This window comes from Phyllobates terribilis, unplaced genomic scaffold, assembly GCF_046119375.1.
Source record: "Phyllobates terribilis strain yellow unplaced genomic scaffold, ASM4611937v1 Scaffold_9__5_contigs__length_417890890, whole genome shotgun sequence".
Taxonomy (NCBI): domain Eukaryota; kingdom Metazoa; phylum Chordata; class Amphibia; order Anura; family Dendrobatidae; genus Phyllobates; species Phyllobates terribilis.
Genome location: NW_027362769.1, coordinates 368,504,511 through 368,527,301, shown reverse-complemented (window position 1 = coordinate 368,527,301; position 22,791 = coordinate 368,504,511). Strand labels below are relative to the sequence as shown.

General features: G+C 45.1%; 1 protein-coding gene and 1 long non-coding RNA gene across 9 annotated transcripts in view; one reads left to right on the top strand and one right to left on the bottom strand.

Annotated features, from left to right (window-relative positions):
• LOC141162277 (ankyrin repeat and fibronectin type-III domain-containing protein 1-like) overlaps positions 1 to 22,791 on the top strand; it is a 305,183-nt gene that overhangs the window by 197,001 nt on the left and 85,391 nt on the right. For 5 of the 8 annotated variants that reach the window (XM_073648215.1, XM_073648216.1, XM_073648214.1 and 2 more), the window contains one exon: positions 21,632 to 21,760. The exons of 2 other annotated variants lie outside the window; for them this stretch is intronic. In XM_073648215.1, the coding sequence (XP_073504316.1) occupies positions 21,632 to 21,760 (129 nt within the window). Of the gene's footprint in view, positions 1 to 14,344; positions 14,694 to 21,631; positions 21,761 to 22,791 lie in introns of those variants that run through there. One more of the 8 variants, XM_073648224.1, reaches the window with a different exon arrangement.
• The window catches only part of LOC141162278 (uncharacterized), an 81,814-nt gene continuing 62,581 nt past the window's right edge, over positions 3,559 to 22,791 (bottom strand). Inside the window, exon 4 of the long non-coding RNA XR_012250754.1 lies at positions 3,559 to 5,014. This is a non-coding gene — a long non-coding RNA (uncharacterized lncRNA). The remainder of the gene's footprint in view (positions 5,015 to 22,791) is intronic.

Here is a 22,791-nt window from a genome sequence, read left to right as displayed (position 1 = left end):
AATTGCAAAATTGCTTGCATTTCCAAGGACTATCCGACAATACCCATTTATAAAAATGAGAAAACCCCTTTAATTTTTTTTTTTTGTACTCCAGAGAGAGCTGCTGTCTGCTCCAGGCTGATTCATGGGGGTCTTAAATGAAAGGACCCACTGCATGCAAATGTAGCAATGCAATACGCAAGTGTTTTCGGAGCTGCCTGTGACTCATGGCTAGTGACCCTCAGATTTTAGTAATAGGGCGAGGAGCAGCTGCAAGTCTCTCCTACCAGGACCCACTTCACAGCCGCGCTCACCTCTCCCTCTCTCTGCCCTGCGCTCCTTTCACGCTGTGTGGTCGGTATCAAGGGAGGTTTACGTTGCTCCATAAAAAAAAATAAAATAAAATTCATCAAGGCAGTAGTTGCCAAGCCTGTGTAACCGCATCTCGGCATGGCTTCCCCCGTCATCACTGTCTGGGCTCCTGCAGAAAATCAGCTTTCCCAGGCTGAGAAAAAAGCTTGCTTTTCAGTCCTGGCACCACTTAAATTGTTAATATATATAAGGTTGTGTTATGTTTGGGTGGCGTATTAAAAATCAGCTAAGCGTTGCCTCGGGATTAGCATTCAGCAATGTGCATGGGGTTTTGGTGGAGTTATTAGGTTATTCGATGCTCAGCTGACACCCTCGCTCTTTGCCACTTGAAAAGTGTTGATTTAGTTAAGGGGGCACTAAACTTGAAACGTAAGTCAGTCCAATAAGAAATAGTATCTGTTCCAATAATACTCAGAGTTCACGGGGCATCCCTCATAGCCCGACAACAGACACACTATTCTCCTATATTGCCACCATGTCTTTATGTCCTATGAGGGGCCCATTCAGGATCTTTTTCTATAAGAAGTGTAGCTCCTGCTCTGGAGGACTCCGCTCAGCCATGTATTACATGATCACCCATTCAATTCAATGAATTTGACTTGTAATACTCTACTGATCCAGCAGAGGTCACTGCAGAGAAAAATGTGTGGCCGCGGCACTGATCACTGTGATGGCTGTTAAAAAGAGGGTAGTCTTGTCGAAACAAACCATTCAAAATGGCACATAACCTTGTACCTGCACTTTCAAGTGACTTTTCAGAATTAGATGTCAAAGGTGTGCACATGAAGAATACAATTTATGCATTTCTTACCAGTTTTCTCGTCTGCAGACCCTACCTCTAATTTACAGCTGTCTCTGAGCTAGTGAAAGGAGACTAGCTGCTATGAGATCTCCCATACACTGTACACACAGACATGAAGAGATCCTGCTCACCTGTCTCTGTATAACACACGTTCAGAAGCTGCTGCATGGATGACATTATAGAGCAGTACTGAGAAGTGTAGCTGTGAATCTACTACTTGGACGAGAAAAACAACCTACTAGAAAGTAGCAGCACTGTGGAGGGCTTTACACGGCAGTACTGAGCAGTATAGCTGTGAATCTGTCACTAGAGTGAGATAAGCAACCTGCTAAAAGTAGCAGCAGTATGGAGGACATTACACAATAGTACTGAGCATCGCAGCTGTGAATCTAGCACTGCAGTGAGATAAAATACCTGCTAGAAAACAGCAGCACCATGGAGGACATTACACAGCTGTATTGAGCAGTGTGGCTGTGAATCTAGCACTGGGGACAGATACACAGAAGCAGCAGCAATATGGAGGACATTACACAACAGTACTGAACAGCGCAGCTGTGAGTCTCACTGGAATGAGATATAAGACCTGCTAGATCGCAGCAGCACGATGGAAGACATTTTACAGTATTAAGTAGTGTGCCTATCAATCTAGCACTGGGTTGAATAAAGGACCTGAAAGAAAGCAGCAGCACCATGGTAGACATTATACAGTGTATTGAGCAGAGTGGCTGTGAATCCAGCTCTGGGATAAGCTAAATCACTTACTAGAACCTATAGCATGATCTGCCTCTGCTTGTTTTCTCATTGTGCTCCTTAATCCTCCTCCTCTCCTGTAAGGCTCCAATTGGCAGCTGTAAACTGATAGTGAACGAGCTAACTGGCCATCTAGTCTTGAGCGAGACTAATTTGAACTGTTTTCAGAGTGAATGATAAGCACGGGTAGGTAGGTGGGGAGAGGAGTGGCTCATAAATGGAGATAGAAGACGATTTGTCTGATAATATACATTACAATGTTTCTTATATTCACTTGTACTATTGGTTTATGCAAAATTTGTTGAAAGGACAACGACCATTTAAATTTTAGCAGTTTATAAGGCTATGTTCACACATGTTGTGTTTTTCCGTATTTTTTGCTGCAGACTTTTATGCAAATTTTCAGCTGCGTCTGGCAGTACCAGCAAAGTCTATGAGAAACCAGAATTCTCTGTTCACACATCATGTTTTCTTGTTGCGTATTTTTTGCCTTGGTTGGGTTTTTGGAAAAAAGAGCATGTCACTTCTGTCAGCGTTTTTTCAGCATTTTTTCATCCATAGGATGTAATGGGTGGTGAAAAAAAAGCTGAAAAAAACGCACCAAAATTTGCATCAGCGTTTTTAATGGCAAAATAGAATGGGGTTCTTTTTTTTCACAGAACTTTATATACATGCGTAAATAGAGACAAAAGGACAGTGAAAAAACACGGAAAAAATGCACAAAAAACACATAAAAAACGCAGCAAAACCTGCATTTTTGACGCAGCTGATTTCCTGCCAGAGATAATTTTTGCTGCAGATTTGTGACGTAAAAAAAAACCAATATGTGTGAACATAGCCTAAGAAATCTGGGAAACAATCAGCATGGCTACCATTACAGTTCTCACATTGTGGCTGTTTTTGTTATTCTTTTTATTGTGCCATCAGATGCAGGTCCCACCTCCTTCTTGGTGAATTAGTAGAGAGGAGTGGCCGTGCACGTGCGTTCATTATTATAGGAGGTATGAAAGCGGAAAACTTGGTTGGTTCAATAACTCCCATAGAAGTGAATGGAGGGAGTCACGCACAAGGGCGCAGCCTCCTCTCTGTCCATTCTCCCCCTAGATATGGCGCCTCCTTCACCTGGCTGAACGGGAGACCCCTGTTCTCCTGCTTTGGGATGTGCATCAGACATCTATAATATATTCTGTGGATATGCCATAAATGTCTAAGGTGAGGATACCCTTTTAAATAGTGTGATATTAATGTAGTAAGTTCTAGATGGTGCGAGCTGGGGGTGAAGACCACTAGATGGTGGGAAATCAAGAAGGCCCTGGCACTCACATAAGTTTTTCTTTGATTCCTTTATTCAACCAAACTGGGCACGTTTCAGCCCATCCAAAGCTTTCATCAGCAGTGGTGATAAAAGCTTCGGATGGCCTGAAACGCGTCCACTTTTGTTGAATAAAGGAAAAACTTACATGAGTGTCGGGATCTTGCATTGTCTGTTTTCCACGTGCCCCACTACCAACCGCTATCGATCGATTTTGGATTTCCACTAGGTGGTGGAGACTCCAACAGTAACCGCTGTAGTGGCTGCCATGTTGGCTACCATCCAGCTTTCCTAGGAGTGGATATAACTTGGAGACTTCTCGGAGGACCTTTTTGGCCGGTGCATCTACAGGAGGCTTCCGATGGATTGTTCTTTCATGAGCCGTAAGACTTTTTGTTGTGCATTACTGAGACATTAGAGAGAAACTAATCTGCTGGTAAGCTGATCTGTCATGATTTATAGGGGACATGAAACATTACTCTTACATGCCATGACCTAAAGTACGAGTTGTCTACTGTTTTTTTTAATTCTTAGAATTGTTGTAGGAGATTCTAAAAATATGGGTTTTGGCCTCCAGAAATGGCGCCCCCCCTTGGCCAGGAGCGGAGTTTCTTCTGCACTTTTAGAACCTAATTTTCACTTTTGGTTTGTATATAACTTCTCTGATTAATTTCTCTCAGGAGACCATAGCAAGAGAAGGTTGCAAAACCCATTCCAGGGTGAGTTTATGGGTTGTCGTGGTCGTTCTGGTATCAGTGTACGAGTTCCTTCCCTATGTAGTTATGGAGTCATCCGGTCATCCACCTCAACTGTCTACAGTACCTGAACTGGCTGACTGTTACTAGTACCAATAGGAAGTGCAGCTCTGAAGCACAAACTGTTTCTCTTAACAAGTGAATATTTAGTTTGGGTTCACACCTCCCACATTTGTGCACTATGTCCTGACTGGAAGTGGGCCTCCACCCGAGCTGAAGAGCCTCACAGGCACCCATGACCGTCCGGACATCACGTTCCATACTTGAACCATGAACATCGGACACGTGAAACCGGCCTTATGATTACTTTTTAAAGGGGTTATCCAAAATATAGAATTAAAACCAATGCCAATATTGTAAGATACCAAAAGCAATACTTCTCACCTGCTCTTCCCCAGCGGTGTAGCTCTGACCCTCCAGCAGCGCTCCAGTAAACATCACATGACTGCTACAGCCAATCGGTGACCACAGTGGTCACGTGATGTGTTACTGGCACCACCATTTAGTGATGGAGCCATGATGCCAGTAGTATGGCCCTCGCCACTGTGGCCCCAGACTGGCCAGCTCTGGATAAGTTGTATATGACCTTTTTAGGTTTTATTATTTGAATGTGGTTGTGCTTTAAAATTTAGATTTTGGGAAGAAAATTTGATTTACTGTAAAGGGATTCTCCACTTTTGATCCTGTTTTGTTAAGAGGTTCCTCTAAAAATAAGACAAGAAGAAGCTTTGATGCAGAGATCCCGAGTGATTAGCTGTGATCTACACAGCAAGAGTCCAGTTCCCCTGCAGCACTCCCAGAGGTGAAATGAAGCATTACACATTCTTGGTTTAAATTAAACAGGGAATGCTGGAAGTTGTAGTTTCACAATAGTTGTAGACTTCTCCTTTTGTAATGATACAGTGTGTTATATTTTTCCTGTTTATTTCATGTTTTCACTGATTGGCGTAACTGTCCGAAAATGACAACTTCCGTGTTTTCTCCGAATGCTGTGACGGCTCCGGGCACTGTTGAGGCTCCTCTCTCTGCCGCTCCTCATGTTTCCTGAAACAACAGAATCATCCGAGTGTTTTCTCTACAGATCGTCTTATTGTTCTACAATTCATTGCCCGAGGCCTAATCTTTCCTCCTGAGCAGCGGCGTCTGCGGCCCCTCAGAAGTCAGCCTGCGACACAAATAGCTCAGCGCAACCTCCTCGTTTCCACCGCTCGTAGGTGACGGATCGCTGGGATTTTACTGGATAGTGCCGGTGGTTTTATTTATAACTGTGTGTGAATTTCCACTTCTCTCTTGTATTTCTATCACACACAGACCATTTAGAGGGGTTGTCCTGAATTAGTTCAACATGGCTGTTTTCTGCAAAGAACAGCGCCACACCTGTCATCAGGTTGTGTGCGGTATTGTAACCTCATGTGCTTCAATGAAACTGAGCTACAGTACTTGACACAACCTGTGGGCAGCGGTGGCACAGTTTCTGAAAGAAAGCAGTCATGTATGTCTAATCTGTTACAATCTTTTATTAAATCAGAGACCCAGAGATTGTCTCTGATTTTCTCCTTCGGCTGATCATTTCCCCTGCAGCGGCCACTATAGGTGTTATGTGGTATTACATGCAACCATTAAAATAAATAGTAATTTTTGGAATATTGCTCCTAGTTCTCCATTATGGGATCCACTGCCTGCTTCTTTAGCAGCCCTAGACAATGGATCTTAGAGGAGGATATCAGGAGTAGGTGAGCGGTAAACCATAATGCTCCTTCTATCCGTCTCCTTGGGAAAAGTCACAGCCATAAAGTAAAAAGACTATCACCCTACCCCACAAAAAAAGCGTCTCCCCCTTTGGAGGACCTGGCACATCTCGGCAGCCTATTCATTTAATTGGGAACTGTGTAATGCTTCCTTTTTCCTGCGGGGGCAGTGTAGTGTAATGAAAAACTCCCTACCAGGATCTCCTTCAGATGTTGATCGCTGAAGATCCCAACAGCACGATGCCTTGAGATTCGCTTATTGTTGGGAGGGCCTTTTAAGAAAAAAGGATTGTCCAAAGAGAAGAACCCTTGTAATAATGTACGCTTACACAAGACCGGGCTCCACTATGTAGCAGAGATCCTGTTGAGACCCCTAAGGAGCGTCTGTGACCACTGCACCCTGTATACAGTATCCTATCACATCCCATCATCACAGCGACAAGCGCATTGTGCCTTAGTTGCAAGGAGAGTGTGGCGACACACTGTATAATGCTGCGACTCTGAAGATAAAGCCATGTGGAGCTGCGAGTGAGGTCCGTGACCTTGTCAGGCAAAGGGTTAACCAGTGACTCTTATGTTTTGTATGCTGACAAATGGGATTATCCTTTATACAGTGAATTGGACCCCTCCGGCACGCTCAGGGGAAAAGAGAAAAATGCTTCCTATATCTCTTGTCAGCAGTTCTGCCAAACATGAAGCGGATATATGTGTGGTGGGAAGAGATCGTCACCATCCATAATGTATAGCAAAGCACATCACTATATAGACTGTCCAGCGTGAAGCTCTAACACCTTCCCCTCTAAATGTCATCCACCAGCTATAGTGCCATCATACAGGGGGCTTGGGACTCCCCCCTAGGCACCAGAACCCAAGACTGGCTTCCAAATCTGCACCCCCGCTACTGATGATCCTCCATTACTCCACAAATACAACTAGTCATAGAAATACTATTTGGGCATGCTGGGAGTTGTTATTGTTTTCTCATATGTCCCAATGTTTTTTTTCCTGCTGGTCTCCCCTTGTATTTCTTATCACTGTGCTTGTCCCATGGCCTAAATGGCGCCGACATCCACTATATGGGGAAAGTATTGGGACAAACATCTCAATCACTGAATTCTAGTTTTTCAGACCCATTTCCTCAGTGTGTAACATCCAGCCCCTCACTCTTGGTGTATAACCTCCGGCCCCTCGTCCCTTGGTGTATAACCTCCGGCCCCTCGTCCCTTGGTGTATAACCTCCGGCCCCTCGTCCCTTGGTGTATAACCTCCGGTCCCTCGTCCCTTGGTGTATAACCTCCGGTCCCTCGTCCCTTGGTGTATAACCTCCGACCCCTCGGTCCTTGGTGTATAACCTCCGACCCCTCGGCCCATGGTGTATAACTTCCAGCCCCTCGCTCCTTGGTGTACAACCTCCGACCCCTCGGTGTATAACCTTCGGCCCCTCGGTGTATAACCTCCGGCCCCTCGCCCTTTGGTGTATAACCTCCAGCCCCTCGCCCCTTGGTGTATAACCTCCAGCACCTCGGCCCTTGGTGTATAACCTCCAGCCCGTCGCTCCTTGGTGTATAACCTCCGACCCCTCGGTGTATAACCTCCGGCCCCTCGCCCGCTTGGTGTATAACCTCCGGCCCCTCGGTGTATAACCCCCGGCCCCTCAGTGTATAACCTCCGGCCCCTTGCCCTTTGGTGTATAACCTCCGGCCCCTCGCTCTTTGGTGTATAACTTCCGACCCCTCGGTGTATAACCTCCGGCCCCTCGCCCCTTGGTGTATAACTTCCGACCCCTCGGTGTATAACCTCTGGCCCCTCGCCCCTTGGTGTATAACTTCCGACCCCTCGGTGTATAACCTCTGGCCCCTCGCCCCTTGGTGTATAACTTCCGACCCCTCGGTGTATAACCTCTGGCCCCTTGGTGTATAACCTCCGGCTCCTCGGTGTATAACCTCCGGTCCCACGCCCTTTGGTGTATAACCTCCGGCCCCTTGGTGTATAATCTCCGGCCCCTCGCCCCTTGGTGTATAACCTCCGGCCCCTTGGTGTATAACGTCCGGCCCCTCGCCCCTTGGTGTATAACATCCGGCTCCTCGCCCCTTGGTGTATAACCTCCGGCCCCTTGGTGTATAACTTTTGGCCCCTTGTCCCTTGATGTATAACCTCCAGCCCTTTGGTGTATAGCCTCTGGCTCCTCGCCCCAGAATATAACATCCAGCCCCGTCCTTTATCAACATGTGACAGAACGGCCGGTGGTGCAGAGCTCACTGATACCAGCGCGGTCCTGTAATAGGGGCCACCGGGGTAACAAGTCTGTTCCTGACATTTCCTCCTAACTCTCCCCCCATTACCTGTGAGTGATATTACTGAGAAGTGGAAGGAACCGCAGCAACTCAGGAGATCACTTAACATTACAGAGCAGGGGGCCGAGTGCTGAGGAGGAGAGGGCAGAAAAGTCACCAACGATCTGCTGACCCCATAACTGCAGAGTCCAGACCTCCTCTGGTATTAACATCAGCACAAACACTGCACCCCCGCCGGAAGCTTCACGGCCGTACATCACCAAGCACAATGCCAAGCGTCGGATGGAGTGGTGTAAAGCTGCCACCACTGGATTCTGGAGAAGACATGTTCTGTGCAGTGACGGATCACACTTCTCTATCTGCGTCTGATGGAGGAGTCTGGGTTTGGTGATTCCAGGAGGACGTTACCCCCTGACTGCATTGTGCCCCTGTACAGATGGTGGAGGAGGATAATGCTATGGGCTGATATCAGGGGACGGCCCCTTAGTGCCATTAGTGCCACTGATGGGAAGTCTAAATTCTTCAGTACAAAATATTGTGAACAATTGTATCTTCCAGCTTTGTAGGAACAGTTTGGGGAAGACCCTTCTCTGTTCCCCATGACTGCGCTTAGTGTACAAGCTCCATACAGACATGGGGGGAGTTTGGTGGAAGAACATGAGCGGCCGCACAGAGCCCGGACCCCAACCCCATCCAACACCTATAATGGATATTGTGACCCCCGCCTCTCCCCAACATCAGGGTCTGACCTCACAAATGCTCTTCTGGATGAAGGGGCAAAAATTCCCACAGATCTTGTAGAAATCCTTCCCAGGAGAGCGGAAACTGTTATAGCTTCAAAGTAGAGACAAATTCCATTAATGTCTATGGATGTAGAACGGAAGGTGAGAAAAGCTCCTGTGGGTGTAATGTGGAGGGGGCACAGTCTCCATATTGTATTCCACAGCTCTGTACTGACATTGCCATCAGTTGTCCCTATGTGACTCGACATTGGAAGAACAAGCTAATGCTATGCAGATGTCGGCCATGGTTGGATTGACCCTGGGACCCACGGTTAAAGTACTCAAAAATGACATGAACTCTTGGGGGTACACACTTCTCAGTGGGCTGTATGGTGCCCCCGTGCCTTGCACTGTTGTCTTGCAGCATTGGAGGCCAGCGTTGGAATCAGACCATAACAACATCTCCTTGGAGCTTGCATGTTCTACATATATTTGCTTGAGTTTCCTCTCGTAATTTAAAATGTAAGGTTTCTTCTTTCAAATAAAAAGTTTTACAACTTTTTAATACTTAGTGTTTCCATTCATCACCATATTCTAGAATTCTGATTTCTGTCAGTGAATGAAAACATTCTTGCTTATGCTGGCGCTCCAGGGTGACTCCGCGTTGCCCTTTATCCATGTTAAAATTGTGAGACTACCCATCAATGCTTCCTTCTGAAAATCTAGTCACAAGAAACCTTCACATTGTGGCTGTCAGTGCATGATGGACATTATATAAAAAAGGAAATGGAAGCGACAGAATTTATTTAGCCGGTTATCAATATGGAATATTGCAAAAGGAATTATAAGTTGCAAATTTAAAATGTCATATATTACAATGTATGCTCTAGTCTACATCAATGAAATGTACCATCTTCATCATCATCAATATTATGTGTAGTGTGTGAGAGCTGTCCGTCATCACATACGATCCCCCGTGTATCTATAGATTTTACTATGCGGAGACCTGTTGGAGCGTTCTGCAGCTGTTTGTCAGTTTTCTCATCTTACTCTCCCTGGCAGAGCCGCGCTGCAGAGCAGCATGATGTGATGATGTGACTTTCACTGCGGTGCAGCAATGATTATCATTAATAGCATGTATGTATGATGGAGAGTCTGATCATGTGTGTGTATAATGGGGCCTCATCATGTGTGTGTATAATGGGGCCTCATCATGTGTGTGTGTAATGGGGCCTCATTATGTGTGTCTGTAATGGGGCCTCATCATGTATGTGTATAATGGGGCCTCATCATGTGTGTGTATAATGGGGCCTCATCATGTGTGTGTATAATGGGGCCTCATCATGTGTGTGTATAATGGGGCCTCATCATGTGTGTGCATAATGGGGCCTCATCATATGTGTGTGTATAATGGGGCCTCATCATGTGTGTGTATAATGGGGCCTCATCATATGTGTGTGTATAATGGGGCCTCATCATGTGTGTGTGTATAATGGGGCCTCATCATGTGTGTGTGTATAATGGGGCCTCATCATGTGTGTGTGTATAATGGGGCCTCATCATGTGTGTGTATAATGGGGCCTCATCATATGTGTGTGTATAATGGGGCCTCATCATATATGTATAATGGGGCCTCATCATGTGTGTGTATAATGGGGCCTCATCATATGTGTGTGTATAATGGGGCCTCATCATGTGTGTGTGTATAATGGGGCCTCATCATGTGTGTGTATAATGGGGCCTCATCATATGTGTGTGTATAATGGGGCCTCATCATATGTGTGTATAATGGGGCCTCATCATATGTGTGTGCATAATGGGGCCTCATCATATATGTATAATGGGGCCTCATCATATGTGTGTGTATAATGGGGCCTCATCATGTGTGTGTATAATGGGGCCTCATCATATGTGTGTATAATGGGGCCTCATCATATGTGTGTGTATAATGGGGCCTCATCATGTGTGTGTATAATGGGGCCTCATCATGTGTGTGTATAATGGGGCCTCATCATATGTGTGTGTATAATGGGGCCTCATCATATATGTATAATGGGGCCTCATCATGTGTGTGTATAATGGGGCCTCATCATATATGTATAATGGGGCCTCATCATGTGTGTGTATAATGGGGCCTCATCATGTGTGTGTATAATGGGGCCTCATCATATATGTATAATGGGGCCTCATCATGTGTGTGTATAATGGGGCCTCATCATATATGTATAATGGGGCCTCATCATATGTGTGTGTATAATGGGGCCTCATCATGTGTGTGTATAATGGGGCCTCATCATGTGTGTGTATAATGGGGCCTCATCATATGTGTGTGTATAATGGGGCCTCATCATATATGTATAATGGGGCCTCATCATGTGTGTGTATAATGGGGCCTCATCATGTGTGTGTATAATGGGGCCTCATCATATATGTATAATGGGGCCTCATCATGTGTGTGTATAATGGGGCCTCATCATATATGTATAATGGGGCCTCATCATGTGTGTGTATAATGGGGCCTCATCATGTGTGTGTATAATGGGGCCTCATCATGTACAATACAGACCAAAAGTTTGGACACATCTTCTCATTTAAAGATTTTTCTGTATTTTCATGACTATGAAAATTGTACATTCACACTGAAGGCGTCAAAACTATGAATTAACACGTGTGGAATTATATACTTAACAAAAAAGTGTGAAACAACTGAAAATATGTCTTATATTCTAGGTTCTTCAAAGTAGCCACCTTTTGCTTTGATGACTGCTTTGCACACTCTTGGCATTCTTTTGATGAGCTTCAAGAGGTAGTCACCGGAAATGGTCTTCCAACAATCTTGAAGGAGTTCCCAGAGATGCTTAGCACTTGTTGGCCCTTTTGCCTTCACTCTGCGGTCTAGCTCACCCCAAACCATCTCGATTGAGTCCAGGTCTGGTGACTGTGGAGGCCAGGTCATCTGGCGTAGCACCCCATCACTCTCCTTCTTGGTCAAATAGCCCTTACACAGCCTGGAGGTGTGTTTGGGGTCATTGTCCTGTTGAAAAATAAATGATGGTCCAACTAAACGCAAACCGGATGGAATAGCATGCCGCTGCAAGATGCTGTGGTAGCCATGCTGGTTCAGTATGCCTTCAATTTTGAATAAATCCCCAACAGTGTCACCAGCAAAGCACCCCCACACCATCACACCTCCTCCTCCATGCTTCACGGTGGGATCCAGGCATAAAGAGTCCATCCGTTCACCTTTTCTGTGTCGCACAAAGACACGGTGCTTGGAACCAAAGATCTCAAATTTGGACTCATCAGACCAAAGCACAGATTTCCACTGGTCTAATGTCCATTCCTTGTGTTTTTTAGCCCAAACAAGTTTCTTCTGCTTGTTGCCTGTCCTTAGCAGTGGTTTCCTAGCAGCTATTTTACCATGAAGGCCTGCTGCATAAAGTCTCCTCTTAACAGTTGTTGTAGAGATGTGTCTGCTGGTAGAACTCTGTGTGGAATTGACATGGTCTCTAATCTGAGCTGCTGTTAACCTGCGATTTCTGAGGCTGGTGACTCAGATAAACTTATCCTCAGAAGTAGAGGTGACTCTTGGTCTTCCTTTCCTGGGGCGGTCCTCATGTGAGCCAGTTTATTTGTAGCGTTTGATGGTTTTTGCAACTGCACTTGGGGACACTTTCAAAGTTTGCCCAATTTTTCGGACTCACTGACCTTCATTTCTTAAAGTAATGATGGCCACTCGTTTTTCTTTACTTAGCTGCTTTTTTCTTGCCATAATACAAATTCTAACAGTCTATTCAGTAGGACTATCAGCTGTGTATCCACCAGACTTCTGCACAACACAACTGATGGTCCCAACCCCATTTATAAGGCAAGAAATCCCACTTATTAAACCTGACAGGGCACACCTGTGAAGTGAAAACCATTTCCGGTGACTACCTCTTGAAGCTCATCAAGAGAATGCCAAGAGTGTGCAAAGCAGTCATCAAAGCAAAAGGTGGCTACTTTGAAGAACCTAGAATATAAGACATATTTTCAGTTGTTTCACACTTTTTTGTTAAGTATATAATTCCACATGTGTTAATTCATAGTTTTGATGCCTTCAGTGTGAATGTACAATTTTCATAGTCATGAAAATACAGAAAAATCTTTAAATGAGAAGGTGTGTCCAAACTTTTGGTCTGTACTGTATAATGGGGCTCCGCCTAATGTTTGTGTATAATGGGGCACCCCCTAAAGTATGTGTATAATGGGGCTCCGCCTAATGTTTGTGTATAATGGGGTACCCCCTAAAGTATGTGTATAATGGGGCCTCGTCATGTATGTGTATTATGGGGCCTCGTCGTTTATGTGTATAATGGGGCCTCGTCAGGTATGTGTATAATGGGGCCTCGTTGTGTATGTGTATAATGAGGCACCTCATCATATATGTGTATAATGGGGCACCTCGTCAAGTATGTGTATAATGGGGCCTCATCATGTGTGTGTATAATGGGGCCTCATCATGTGTGTGTATAATGGGGCCTCATCATGTGTGTGTATAATGGGGCCTCATCATGTGTGTGTATAATGGTGCCTCATCATATATGTGTATAATGGGGCACCTCGTCATGTATGTGTGTAATGGGGCCTCATCATATATGTGTATAATGGGGCCTTATCATGTGTGTGTGTGTAATGGGGCCTCATCATGTGTGTGTATAATGGGGCCTCATCATGTGTGTGTATAATGGGCCCTCATCATGTATGTGTATAATGGGGCCTCATTATGTGTGTGTATAATGGGGCCTCATCATGTGTGTGTATAATGGGGCCTCATCATGTGTGTGTATAATGGGGCCTCATCATGTGTGTGTATAATGGGGCCTCATCATGTGTGTGTATAATGGGGCCTCATCATGTGTGTGTATAATGGGGCCTCATCATGTGTGTGTGTATAATGGGGCCTCATCATGTGTGTGTGTATAATGGGGCCTCATCATGTGTGTGTATAATGGGCCCTCATCATGTATGTGTATAATGGGGCCTCATCATATGTGTGTGTATAATGGGGCCTCATCATGTGTGTGTATAATGGGGCCTCATCATGTGTGTGTATAATGGGGCCTCATCATGTGTGTGTATAATGGGGCCTCATCATGTGTGTGTATAATGGGGCCTCATCATGTGTGTGTATAATGGGGCCTCATCATGTGTGTGTATAATGGGGCCTCATCATATATGTGTATAAGGGGGCACCTCATCATGTATGGGTATAATGGGGCACCGCATCATGTATGTGTATAAGGGGGCCTCATCATGTGTGTGTATAATGGGGCCTCATCATATATGTATAATGGGGCCTCATCATGTATGTGTATAATGGGGCACCGCATCATGTATGTCCATAATGGGGCCTCGTCATGTATGTGAGCAGTATAGACATGGGTTACAACTTCCACCACTAATGATAGGCTTGTGCCCTGCCGATGGGCGTAGATAGCTGCAGGAACTTCGTGGACCCTGGACATCCCTTGTTGGCCCCATGCGATTAACCTACGAGGCGTCTTCTCTCCCCGTCAGACTATTCCCACTTCTCGGGTACCAGCGACAATGGCTCGTTGTTATGTAAAGAAGCCTGTATCCAGCAAAAAACGCGGAGAGATTCTTCAGTGTTGGAATCTTAGTCACATGGGGCCGTGACAGTCCACCCCCCCTCCCCCAGCTAATCTAGTTTCTATAGAAACAAGATTGGGAAAAAAGACCGACGGAGAGGGGCAGAAAAGAGTAAGAACGAGAGGGATAGAGAGGTGAGCAGCCATAGGTACGAGGGGAGTCGGGGGGACCATAATGGGCAGCGAGGGATCTGCTGACGGACAGGTGACGCATCAAGTTCCTCCACATAACTGATGTGCTGGGATGCTGTTAATGGATCCTAGATTCTTCTGGAGGTGGACGAGGAGTCAAGGTAGAGTAAGAGCAGGTAAGTGTTAATGCAAGTCAGCGGGGACGGAGAATAACGCGGGTTTCTATCATTTGCATGGTACGATCCGATTACAGAAGAGATATTCATTGCATCTATGGAACCCACTGCAAAGTTGTTACAAGGCAGAGTGGCAGTAATAGATACCGTATCGGGCTGAAACATGGAGACATTGCTCCATAGATTAACCCCCAACAGGTGGTGGACATATCCTGCTCGGAACAGGAACACGGGACACCCGGGTCAAGAGACTCCTCTCCCCGTCTCCATCTGTTGTTCCCATTTGCTACAAACACCCGCCTGTCATTTTCATGCGTTTTTTCCCCCCATTATTTGATTCGGGTCCAGAAGATGGAGTTACAGCCCTGACTTATGTTATCTGCAATAACTCTTCTCTGCTCCGGGGAAGGTACCTCTCATTACCTTTCTTGGCCCTTGTGCAGATCTCTCTATTAATAAGAACATCTGACGTGGACTCGGCGCTTTCTGTAATAGTTGAGCGAGGTTTGCATCGTTCTCCTCAACAAGTAAGTGAAGCGGTGTGGGATTATGTTAGTCCCTTTCTCTGCAAGTTAATAGAACTACTTTTCAGTAGTGGTCCGACATTATTTCTTCATTTGCATTGATATATTATGTAGATAATAGCATTTAGATTAGTAGCGTATACACCAACCATGCGCACCATAATACCCACCATCACCAAACCAGCAGAAAAAGCAAGATCTACAAACTGCTCTTAAAGGGATACTATCACCAAGTTAGTTTTTGTTCTTATTTTATTCCCTTTCCTTCCCTGAGTATTTCAGTTTTTGTCTTTTTTTAAATCCACCATATGGTTCCAGAGATATAGGCCGTATTATTTACTGCTAATTTGTATGAGCTTTACTAAGGAGGCGTGGCTCAGAACACCTTAAGACACACCCCCAGAGAATCCAATGAGACACACCCCCTATTGGTAAAGACCATAAAAAGTAGCACTAAATAAAAAGGCCCATATCTCTGAAACCGTATGGTGGATTTATAAAAGAAAAAAGATGGAATAATCAGGGGAGAAGTGGGAATAACATAAGAGCAAAACCTGACCACTTTTGTGCTGGTGACAGGTCCTCCTTAAAGGAGCATTGCAAGCTTAGACATTGAGGTTCTGACCTATGGGACCCTCAACTACAGAATCGTGACCCACACCCACCACGTTATTGGCCACATTTACCATCATGATTGATGACATGGTTGCATTGTCTATCTCTGGTGTAGATCATGCAGCCACGTCTCCATTGAAACCCCTGGACATGCTTTGGATGACAGGGGGACATATCCTCTAAATGTCCCTTAAAGTTTTGCATTTGTACTTTGCTGTTTCATATGTAAAAGTCACTTGCTCGTTTTAGAAGTTGTTGAATCTCACGATGACATTGACGAGTTAATAGGCAAGGTGTAATGCAGGCTACTCGTCTATGGTGGTCTACCACCGACCGAGGGTCTTCTTTACTGCATTTAAAACTATTTATTCAGAAATGCAACCCCACAACCTAATACCGGCCATCGATCCCTCGTGATGAAGTGGCTGCTTGCTGCCCTGCGTACACCTGTTCCCCGGCTGATGACAGGTGCAATAATTGCATCCGCTCGCCTGCGCTATTCTTAAACCTCATTAACATATGTTGACTCCTATTCCGTACGGCAGATCGAAATAGGGGATCAGTATGCAAGATGGTCCTAAGCCTGTGCCACTGAAGAGGGAGGCTGACTCTGCGGGAGGGAAGCTGACTCTGCGGGAGGGAAGCTTAGCGGAGCTGTTCATTATCAATATCTTCAACACCCTGTAACCCTCCACCTGTTCTAAGTAGCCGCATACCCCTCCATCTACAGGTCACCTACATTATCAAGCAATTTTTAGATATTTTGCTTTGTGTATCCCTTTTTATTTCACTTTTTTATGTAGCGCCAACCTATTCCACAGCACTGCACATCAGTCCTTGTTCACACGAACATCGATCCTCCATTTATGGTGTCCCCCCGGAGCTTCTGTATGTATTATAGTGTTATTCCCATCTACATATATGGCTATTGTCGGATAGTGCTTGGAAGTACAAGCAATTTTGCAATTTACTGCTTATTAAAAATTTCAGCCATTCTTGAGATATTAACACTTTTTGTTTTCAGCTCGTTGCCTTGGAGGCCGACCACCGCTGCTAGACAGCAGAACATGACCAGTACTTACAAGCTCTTTTCTACTGAACTTGTAAGGAAAGTTTTTAAACTGTCCGGGATTGCTGGAACGTGTAGTTAACTCCTAATCCCAGGTAGTTTCAGCGCAGCGCTTACACGCTAGATGGCTGCAGTGGTCGGTCCCCACAACAATAAGCTGTAAACAAAAGAAAAGTGATCCTGGCCAGCTTCAAAACAGTGCTTACAAGCTCATTGGAAAAAAAGCACTGAGCATGTTCTTCTGTCGATCTCCAAGGCAACGAGCTGTAAACAAAAGTGTTAATATCTCAAGAATGGCTGAAATGTTTAATAAGCAGTAAATTGCTAAATATCTTGTGCTTGTCTGAAAATATCCTATCTATGAAGATGGAAATAAGATTTAATGGCGGCTTCCAGAGTATTAATACTAGATTTACTCCCTTTTAATAGTGAGATGTACGCGCCAATAAAAATGATTGGAAAACCTAGTGTAGAAGCCATATGCAAATCAGGTTGGAAGTGCACTGGGGAGGTGTCAATGCACTGATCTTGCTTATTCCAACTGCATAGTCCCGCCCCCAGAGCACTTCCCGTTTGATTTGCATATGGCTTCTACACTAGATTTTTCATGACTGGCACATCAGATCTCTACAAGAAAGGTATTACACAGTGCCAGCCGCAGTATGTACACATAATGCCCGCTATAAAACCATGTCCCTATATTGGCTGGCACAGCGCTCCTCCTAACAGTACCAGGCACGTGTTTCCTTATACAGTGCCGTGATATAATATCTGCTATCGTCCTAATGGAAACACAAGGACAGGGCATACCTACCCCCTACATGCCCAGTCACTCGCCAGCTGGTCACATGTCAGCCGCTGAGGCTGCAGCGACATTAGTTCCTTTGGCTCATAGACTCATGGCGGGGTCCTAAATTGTGTACGCCCTCTATTACAGGGAACCGATCATCACTCCTGACATTTTTTTTTATGTGTATCCTATATAAATTAAAAATATAGACTTTGCATTGCTTCGGTGCTCTGTTATACCTCTTGGAACTGACAAAAGGGCGTTACCATTCTGCTTGTTTAAGGGGTGTGTCTTATATGTCATGCTCAACGCTGATTGGACAGTGTCAGTGTTTGAAGGACCACACCCCATTCATAAAAGGAAATGCTGACTCCCAATTGTCAATGTAGTCATATAACTACCAGGAGGTATAACAGAGGAATAGCACAGCACAGATCTAAAATTCTCTAGAATTCATTTATATTGGGTATTGATACTAATGCGGACGCTGGTGATATAACCTGCGGGTACGAGACTGTAACTCCCCAATACCGGTGGGATCATTGCTGAGCTATGGAGGCGGACGGTCGGCTTAGGAATCGTAACGCTGCGTTCCCGTGATGATCGCTTCAGCTCACATCACGTCTCTGCCCTCGGTACATCACTGGAAAATATGTTAATACTTCCAGAATCAGCTTTTCCAAACAGTCTTCATATAATTACAGATTTTCAGCCTTTCAACGCAGCGCTGTAAAGCGAGACTGAAATCCTGAAGAAGGACGTGGACATTAACCCATTTTTCACTCTTTTCTCTATTCTACATGTGGGTCTTATAGAAAGGACCAACATTTTTTGTCCTTTTCATGACTGCGGTCTGACTCCAGGTCTATGCAGGGCCGCTGCCATTGTAAAAAGCATGGAGCATATTTACTTAGGTCAGACTAGACCCACAAAGCCAGGCCTTTGCCCAGTGTTCCTTATTTCTGCCTATGCAGAGGAAAGTCCTTCACAGATCACCAACATCCAATATTAAAGAGATGAAACCAACTTTGACTGCTGGGGCCAATATGGGGGCTCCAGGCTTTGCCCCTATTGGATATAAGCCTAGGCTTAGAAGTTGATCACTGGTTTGGATACTTTTCGGCCAAGATGGGATTGTAGAGGAGATGAGCAGAACCCACCAGCAATGACGCGCCCCTAGATCAGTACCAGACCGGGCTGCGGCCATACGTGACAGTGGCTCAATCTTTCCTTGCATGTATAGGTCATGTGTCTCTGCCCCCAGCCACATCATTGTAGTCCTCCATCTGTAAAGATCAAAACTGGAGCGGACGCTGCTCGATAAACACCCTAATAAAAGCGTTCTTCATTCCTTTGCCCCCCTCGTTTATTCCCCTCGGTGCTCCAGTTTTGCAGCCGGCAACTCCCCCCCCGGCTAATGAAGGAAAAGTCGCTGCGCTCTACATAGCGGCTCCTCTGAATGAAGCAGAGCCGAACAATGCACAGCAGCGCGGCTGAACGTGCCGCCATCTCCCTTCCGGAGCTTATTTTGACAACCAGCTGACATCACAAATCCGGGATAATCATTGGGGCTGACAACTTGAAATGAGATGTGAAATCTACGCTCAACTTTTACCGTCAAAGAACAGTTATGAAGCGCGATCCCAGAGGGGGCCCGAAAAATGTACACGGCCATGTAGTCATAAAGACGTACCACCGCGGGCCCCCCGCCGCAGGGGATTCTGGGTAAAGACCATCAGATTCTATTTCTGCTAATGAGAGTATGTATTTCGTCTTATTCCCTGTCCTTACTCCATTATTCATTGCTTCCATGTCAGTAGGATGTTGGTAAGGGAAGTGGTGACAGGTGGTGGGAAACGGCCGGGGACCAAAATAAATGCTAAAAGAACAATAAAAATAGATCCCTGCATCTTCAGATAAGACATAGACCGATCACAAATAATATAAGGCCGAGTCCGGGGTAGTCTCCAACATTTATGTACAGGGCTCCATTCATCTATCCTTCTATCTATCTATCCTTCTATCTATCTATCTATCTATCTATCTATCTATCCATCCATTTTTCTAGCCTTCTATCTTTTCATCCATCTAAAGAAAGCGCAGCAGCACTTTGTAAGGGCCAAGATACATAAAAACAATGAAAACATTGAATCTAAACTGTATTATTACTCAGTAAGTTGTACTTCCAAAAAAGCAAAGGTTCTTAGCGCATAAATTGGCCAGTTCATGTGTGCCCATCAACCGCGGCAAGGTGACCTCCCGTCTGATGGGTCCTGTTCTACACTACATGCCACTTTTGGGCTACAACCCTACAACTAAAGGGACAAAACATGTCACTTCTGGGCTAAAACGCCTACAATTTAAATGGGCCCATGAGATGGGAGGTCACCTTGCCGCGGTTGATTAACCAGCAGGTGATGTATAACCAGTTCTACCTGCCCATTTAAATTGCAGGCGTTTTAGCCCAGAAGTGACATGTTTTGTCCGCTTAGTTGTAGGCTTGTAGCCCAAAAGTGGCATGTAGTGTAGAACAGAACCCATGAGACGGGAGGTCACCTTTCCGCGGATGATGGGCACACTTGAATTGGCCAATTAACGCGCTAAGAACCTTTGTTTTTTGCAAGTACAGCTTAGTGAGTAATAACACAGTGTAGATTCAATGTTTTCATTGTTTTTGTGTACATTGGCCCTTACAGAGTGCTACTGCGCCTTCTTTATATATATATATTATGCAGTTTCTGCAGCTGTCACCTGTTCACACTTAGGAGGTGCTAGTCAGGTTTTTTACTATCTATCTATTATCTATCTATCTATCTATCTATCATCTATCTATCTATCTATTTTCTATCTATCTATCTCTCTCTCTATCTATTTATCTATCTATTTATCTATCTCTCTCTATCTATCTATCATCTATCTATCATCTATCTATCTATCTCTCTCTCTATCTATCTATCATCTATCTATCTATCTATCATCTATCTATCTATCTATCTCTCTCTCTCTATCTATCTATCATCTATCTATCTATGTATCTATCTATTTTTTTCTATCTTATAGCCGGAATATGTGCTATAAAACAGAGCAGCTTATAGTTACTGGACCTATTAATAATGCTGATATTGATGCGTTAGACAAAGCCATGAAGGTGCTAAATGTGGGTTAAGTATCTGCAGACTGACAGGCGGATCAAATGAGGGCACGAGGTTTAAGCCGATGCTCAGGAATGGCAGGAAAAGAACTGAATTAGGCGCAGGGCTTCACTGAACATGAGCCATTCATTCCGCTCGCAGACACATCGGGGCTTCCCTGTGCGAGCGGCTCCTCATCATAGCGCAGGCCATTTATAAATGAAGCGGGGTTATTGAATTCCTCCATTTGCTTGTGCAGCGCTCGCAGCTGTATCTATACGCGCACATCCTCCGCACATAAACACAAGCGCTAAGTTCATGCCTAAAAGGATGCTGCCGTCTTACTGAGATAACATAATGTGATTTCTCCTTGGGCTACAATTGTTTTCAATCAAGACTTTGACCATCCTGAAAGCCCGGCCGTTACCCGGGGGCGAGCGGACGCTGCAGCCCATCCGAGCGCTGGTTGTTTGTGTGTGTTGGTAGGGGTTGTCCATGTTACTGTCAGTGGTATTGGTTACATATGCCTGCACAGACACTGCATATCTGCCATGATTCATCTCGCTGCTGCAGCGCGGTCTGTGCACACTCTATAAATAGCTTGTGATACAATGCGGTACAGTACCATTCTCCAACATTTCTATTATTTAAGGAGAACCGTCATGGCTTAGTGGGAGACATTATGTGATTTTTTTTTATTCCCCCCCGAGAAGACCCATAGATGCTCTGTCCTTGGTCCTGAGAGCAGCGAAGAAGGAGAGTTGTCCAGGAGGCTCCAGTAACACCTCCTGTTTTTATCCCACCCGCAGGTCCATTGGAGGCTTCTCAAAGCTAACCCACAGGTTGTCACTGAAGGAAAGGTCCGAGAAGAAGAACGATGATGAGCCCGCACCGCTGGAGGAGCCCGCATTCAGACCACGATCACTGAGCATTGAATGGTGAGAATAGTGGGACGGAGCTGGACTGGTCTGCGGAAAAGACATGCTGGTTGTAGAGCAGACAGTTCAGGTCTTGTGCCATGTTGGATGTTTTTCGTAGACTTTACAAGACTTGGTTGGGGTATCTCAAGTTTTGCATGAGGCAGAAAAATAGTTAAGATCTCATTGACCACTGGGCGTATTGCAAGACGGAATGATGAGATGGAGGGTTGTTGTCTTACCAAACGAGACTTGATCTGATGAAGGTTGTCTTCTACACCACTTCATTGATGTATATCCATCATGTGCAGATCAGGGTTGAGCATAAAGATTTCAGTACTGCATGGACCCTGAACCAGAGCCCTGCGCACCTCCTACTTGTCGGCATCTCCGGCTTCGTTTCCATCTAGTAGGCCTGGCACAATGTCATGCTTGCATCATGCTACAACGATGATGTTGCACCAGCCTGGAGGACACGGACAACCGATGTGGCTTTTGGAACAGGGTCTTGGGAATCTTTTTTGCTCAACTCTAGTGTAGATCCATTGTAACATGGTGAACCTAAACTCAAGTTATATATGAAATTAGTTTTGGGATCCCGTTGATGAGCTTAGGATCTGGTTGATGAGCTTAGGATCTGGTCAAGTTCACCATGACCACCTTCAGAAGGTGATCCGATGAGCATGAATACTTGGTGATATGTTTGGTCTTCAAATTTCTAGCCATGTGCATTCGTTTTTTTCTGCACCATACCAACTGCAATGCCGGCTGCCATGGTGGCTACACCCATATGGTAGAGGTTCTTCTGACCTTTTGCTTCCTGAGGCAAAGTATAATCTGCCCCTTTCTTCTAAAATAACTGAAGACTTCAAGAATGGTGATCATTTTTGTAGCTTCTTCACAGAGCTTACAATTGTAGGCCCCAATTACTGCTTCACATTTGGAGGCCATGGCTCTATGGAGTAACCAGACACTACTACCATTAGACAATCCATAACTTGGCTGTGGTAACATTGATGGGGCAAATATGGACAATCAGAAAGCATTTGGAA